We start from the raw sequence: 5831 nt of genomic DNA, 5'->3' as shown, positions 1-5831 counted from the left end.
TGAAGAGTTACAAATGACAGAAACTATTTACTCCAAAGTAAAACATTTCCCCTTAAAACTGTGAATGCTGTCATTTTCTTGTTGTAGCAAGTTAAAAACTGTTGTGAAAAACAAACTATTCCTATCCCTGGCAAAAGTAGGCTTAAAGTTTGTTTTTTGTTTTTGTTTGTTTTTTGCCAACAAGTTTTGTCTTATTTTAAGTAGTATAACCATTTGAGAGAATCTTGAAAAGACTTGAAGAAAGATAAATAATCATAATCTAAATAAAAATCTGCACTTTTTTTAATTATGCTCTTTTGTGTTGCTTTATTATATTTTGAAAGGAGACTAACTCATTCCCTAGCAAAAACAAAGTTCTTGGTTGAATGAAAATAATTCAAAATTTAAATCTGCCAGTGGTATTAATAATTTTAGACTCCAGGGTACCTGCTGTGACAAAGGTTTAGCTTTTGTCAGTATCAAAACAAGTAAGTGATGTCTTACCGGGTGAAGTGCCTCAGACAGATGAGGTGTTGATTTGTGCTGCAGCAAGAGTGAAAGTTTGTTTTAAATAAGACTCAGGAGGAGTTTGTAGGAGGAGTTCATGAAAATTCCCCTACTCAACCACACAGACTTCATGCTGAGGAGGGTGACATCACTGTTTGCACCTTGTACAAAGATTAGACTCTTGCTTCCTCCTCCCATGATGATGCCTTCTGAGACAATGGGGGACAATGATGGAAACTGCATTTTGATTTGATGAAAACTTGTCGCAGATACATCTGCCCTGCCCGGTTTTTTTTTTTTTTTTTTTGGTTATTGTGTGTCCAGGACTATATAAGGCAGGCAGATTTACCTCCCACCAGAGAAGCATCAGCATCCTTTGGGGAAAAAAAGCTGCTGGAAGGAAAAAGAAAGAAAATCTCTGTGACAGAAGCAAGTTGAAGCCATGTTCTCAGTGCTACAGGTAAGATTTAAGCTGTTTCTACATTTGTGAAGTAGAAGGATTAAACTTTTTTTTACCTTCTGGTTGAGATCATAAATCTACTAAATGACTAAACTTTTCTCATGTTTAACCATGATATTATTTTGAGTCTTTTTAGTGAGAGTAAATGGTAAAGAAAAGATATTTTAAGGAGTTTTTGTTAAGCCACACTTGTCACAGCTGTGAGACAGCAGCTCTTTGAGAGGGAAAAGGTCCTGATTGTTGTTCATTGAAGTTACAGCCTGAGTGAAGTTCACTCTGAGACACATAGGGTCAAAGAAAAAAAAAAAACTGCAACAGTCTCGGTTTTTTGTTTAAGCCTTTAAATGTTAGAAACAAAAAAAGACAAAACATAGACTGTTCTTAAGGTGCCTGAGGTATAACTAAGCAAACGTTTTGTCTTTCACCTATAGAAAACCATCCGGCCAGTTCAGGCTGCCAGAGGAGTGCATCAATCTGCAGTGAAGAGTAAGGATTTCTGCTTATTTTCTCATTTTCTGTTGCAAAAAAAATAAAAATAAAATAAAGTAAGCTGGCTGGTGTTCCACCACATTTATGAGCTCACACAAACCAACATTTCTTTTTCCTCCTCTTCGCTGCAGTCCTGAAGCATCCAGCTCCAGAGGACACAGTCACAGCAAGTTTTGGGCAGTTCATCAGTGAAATCAAGCCCCAGCATTTGTCCCCCGTTGTCCTCCAGCGCAGTAAAAGGATGGTGCTGGACAGCATCGGGGTCGGCCTCATTGGAAGCACAACAGATGTCTTTGATCTGGCCCTGCAGCACTGCCAGGTAAATTAAACTCTCTATTAACAACGTGCAAATCAGTGACTCTGTATAAACAGAAATGCTGAGTCAGGGGAGAGTCAGTGTGGAGATAAATGATCAAAGGAGTAAAAGATCTCTGGCTATTAAAAATGTTTTGGTCAAGAATGGCTCATTTACTAAAGTCTTTTCATTTCAGCACATGTATGCACCTGATTTCATCAGCTCTGTGTACGGCCGCAGCAACATCCGGCTTTCCCCAACCCTGGCTTCTTTCGTCAACGGAGTGGCGGTGAGTATGAGACCAAGAGACCAAGTTAGGTCTCTGGTTACAGGAACTGCTTTAACTCAGCTGTTCCTGCAGTCTGGCTCCTCAAGCAACACGGCTGGTTTACAAAAATCAAAACAAGCCACCTCACCCTAAATATTTCCATGAGCGCATCTGCTACCAGAGAAGCCACCGGAACATCAAGGTTGTTTCTTCAGGAAGCAGTTTAAGTAATTTTACCTTTTAAACACACCAGGTCCAGACAAAGACGCACTTTACTAAGACTGTAAACAGGTGACCTGAGTCAACTGAGCTATAAACTGCTTTCAGATTTACTCTGATCCAACAGCATCTAATGAATAAAGTCTTTTTGCTTCCAGACTCACTCCATGGACTTTGACGACACCTGGCATCCAGCAACGCACCCATCAGGAGCCGTCCTTCCTGCTGTGTTAGCGCTCAGCGACATGATGCCAGCCAGCAGGAAACCCAGCGGTCTGGACTTCTTACTCGCGTTTAACGTGGGCATCGAAATCCAGGGCCGCCTGATGAGGTTCTCCAATGAGGCCCACAATATTCCTAAAAGGTCAGTTCTTCAGAGTTGGAGTCTACTTACATCAAGATAAAACTTACTCAGCACAGACCTTCTTGTATGTAGCTTATTCTACTTTTATCCATGAGTTAATAGACTTCCTGTGCTGATCAAGAAGAGTACTATTGGTCACTGAGGTGCTATATGCAGTTGTTGTTGTGCTCAGAATGGAACGTAATGATCTTAATCTCAGGAACAACATGGCCTGTGTAGCTTTAGCACAGTAAGCCAAGTCTAGGAAAAATACTGTGTGATTTGCACACTCATATGACTTCACACCCTCTACTTGTTTTCTTCATAAAATACCAAAAAGTCAAATAAACAAAACACCTTGTCCGTTAGCTAGAGGTCTGATTGTTCTGTTAGTATGTTTTTAACATATGTAATCTAAAAATATTCATTTAGTCACATGAATGTTTATTTATAAAAAGGTCTCTGTTTGTCCTTCGTCAGGTTTCATCCTCCCACTGTGGTCGGTCCCATGGGAAGTGCAGCAGCCTGTGCTCGCCTCCTGTCTCTGGACTCCTCTCAGAGCAGCCATGCCTTGGCGATAGCTGCTTCCCTGGCTGGAGCTCCCATGGCTAACGCTGCCACTCAGTCTAAGCCCCTCCACATCGGCAACGCCTCACGCCTTGGGCTTGAAGCTGCCCTTCTGGCATCCAGAGGCCTAGAGGCCAGTCCTCTGGTGTTGGATGCTGTTGCAGGAGTGGCAGGCTTTAGTGCTTTTTATGAAGATTACATGCCACAGCCTTTAGATTCACCCCATGATGGCCATGCATTCCTGCTAGAGGAGCAGGACATGGGCTTCAAGCGCTTCCCCGCCCATCTGGGGATGCACTGGGTGGCAGATGCTGCAGCTTCCGTCCATAAGCTTCTAGTGGGCGTTGGTCCTGGAAAGGTCTCTCCAGATCAAGTCCAGGACATCTTGCTCAGAGTTCCCCTCTCTAAATACATCAATAGGCCTTTTCCTGAGTCGGAGCATGAGGCCCGCCACTCCTTCCAGTTTAACGCCTGCACCGCTCTCCTGGATGGTGAGGTGACCGTCCAGTCCTTCACGCCAGGCGCCATTAGCCGCCCCGAGCTCTGTGCTCTGTTGAGCCGCGTTCGGCTGGAGCATCCCCACGACAACCCCGCAAACTTCAACGTGATGTACGGGGAGGTCCAGGTGACGCTTGTGGGAGGAGACATTCTGAAGGGACGCTGTGATACCTTCTACGGCCACTGGCGCAACCCGCTGACCAACGAGAGCCTGAGGAAGAAGTTCAGGAACAACGCAGAGGTGGTGCTTCCATCGGCGAAGGTTGAGCGGCTGATCGAGGCGGTGGACGAGCTGGACAGACTTGACGACTGCCAGCACTTGCTCTCACAGCTGCAATGAAGATATGCAAACCTACGCTACAAAATAATAGAGTCTGACTATTTAGTACAAAGTAACCTCAAAATGCGACAAAAAAAAATGTTGAACTTTATATTTATATTAAAAATGTTTTATCACAAAGAGTTTCCTTTACCAAAGAAGAAGGACATTAAAATGCTTGCTGGTGTTTAAGGTTGAGTTTCTTGAATCTACAAAGGGAAAATATTTAGTCTAGAAAGAAAATCCATAATGTGAATGAAAAAATAATGTAATTAAATCATCAGAGGAGAATAGACTGGGTCTGAAGCGGGTGTGTTAGTGTGATATAGTGCAGCTATTTAATATTTGTATATGTTGTATGGCTAAATCAGTTGTTTATTGAAATACTTGTTTAAGGCAATGCCTCACATATTGTGCTTGGCGAATGTAGCATATTTGTCTGTTTTCATCCTAATAAACTCGCTGAATTCCCAAATTGCTGTTTGGGTGTGTAATTTTCCAGTCAAAAATGAACTTCTGATCTTCTTTCCAGTCATGTATTTGTTACATCTTTCGTTCATCAATTCATCAATAATAAAGGCTGCTTCAAAAATGTTTAGCCTCTTGATCCCAGACAGATCGTCTGATTAAAATGATCAGGTCAATGGATGGATGGATGGAGACGATAAGAGGACTGTGAGGAACTTCATCTTCCTCTCATACTTCTCCATGAGGAATTTAGCAGCTGTGCATCGACTTCGTCAACAGAAACTCTGTAATGAGAAGCCAAAGAGCGGCGTGGGAACTTGCCATACACCGTAGTTTTCATCAAAGTGAAATATTTCTTGGCGAAACACTGAACTGTTTTTCTGTCAGTCAGTCTTCATGACAGTCATAGACATTCATAAAGACTCCTTCATGTTCATGACAGGTGTTATGTCAGTCTTATGCACCCCGTCAAATAAAGTGTTGCCAAAATTCTCACCTGTAACATATATATGCCTAACCAGATGTTCATCTTTTATTATTATGACCTAGAATTTTGAAATAGGTTTTTGGTAATATGACTTTAAAACATTGCCCTAAATCACTGAAGGTATAACAATTTCCCCTTGTTTGATAAGTTCCTAAAATGCTGCTTAACTTCTGTGTGAGACTCCTGAGAGAGGAAAAAAAAAGGAAAATAATGACTGGCAGACCAGCCGACGTTCGGAACCAAAACATTTGTCCAATAAAGTCAACATTTTTAAAATTCAATAGCACCGTCTTGATTCACCCTCTTTCATTTTAATCCCAAAGAGGAGAATGCGCATGCAAACATCTAAGAGCCCTTTCATTCTCTGAGTAAGCAGCAATGAGGTGAGGCTAATGATGCTTCTTCTAGCTAGAAGAGCTGACTGGACCCAGAGCAGAAACCCACATTAGTTCCAAGAAAGTAAGCAGCGTCTGGCTAAACTGGAAGTAATCGATTTGTTTGTCAAAGCATTAACTTAACCATCAAAGCATTATTTCACCCAAAGTTAAGGAAGTAGTTTTCCTGAAAGATGTAATATTACCTAAAAAAAAATTCCCTCCATGATTTTCAGCTACTAAATTTAGTCTGCAAAAGGAAAATGACAAGCGATGATTCAATGACTTTATTTTGGTCTTTTGACTAAAATTAAGCTTCAGTCAAAAGACCATGACTGAATAAATAAGCTTTGATGTTGTGTGTCCTCTAAAACCTTTAAAAATGTTGAAGATATTTATAAAATATATAAAATATATTAGTGATGCCTGTTCTCTACAAGATAAAGTGCTGTGGGAAAACTATGTCCTTTCAGTTTTCTTTCTTCACTGCCCTTTTGTCACATATAAATGTTTCAGATCTTCAAACACATTTTAATCTCAGTCTAACACAACCTGAGT

General features: G+C 41.2%; 1 protein-coding gene across 1 annotated transcript; it reads left to right on the top strand.

Annotated features, from left to right (window-relative positions):
* The first annotated feature begins 455 nt into the window (after positions 1–455).
* Positions 456–4419, top strand: LOC106955405 (cis-aconitate decarboxylase-like). Its single transcript, XM_015045557.1, has 6 exons — positions 456–946; positions 1378–1432; positions 1567–1754; positions 1927–2019; positions 2376–2581; positions 3041–4419. The coding sequence occupies exons 1-6, from the start codon at positions 929–931 to the stop codon at positions 3963–3965; spliced, it is 1485 nt and encodes a 494-aa protein (XP_014901043.1). The 5' UTR covers positions 456–928; the 3' UTR covers positions 3966–4419.
* The last annotated feature ends 1412 nt before the right edge of the window (positions 4420–5831 follow it).

Source organism: Poecilia latipinna, unplaced genomic scaffold (genome assembly GCF_001443285.1).
Source record: "Poecilia latipinna isolate Pla-1442-1.1 unplaced genomic scaffold, P_latipinna-1.0 Scaffold731, whole genome shotgun sequence".
Taxonomy (NCBI): domain Eukaryota; kingdom Metazoa; phylum Chordata; class Actinopteri; order Cyprinodontiformes; family Poeciliidae; genus Poecilia; species Poecilia latipinna.
The sequence above is the reverse complement of the archived record's forward strand: the minus strand, read 5'-3'. Positions and strand labels throughout refer to the sequence as shown.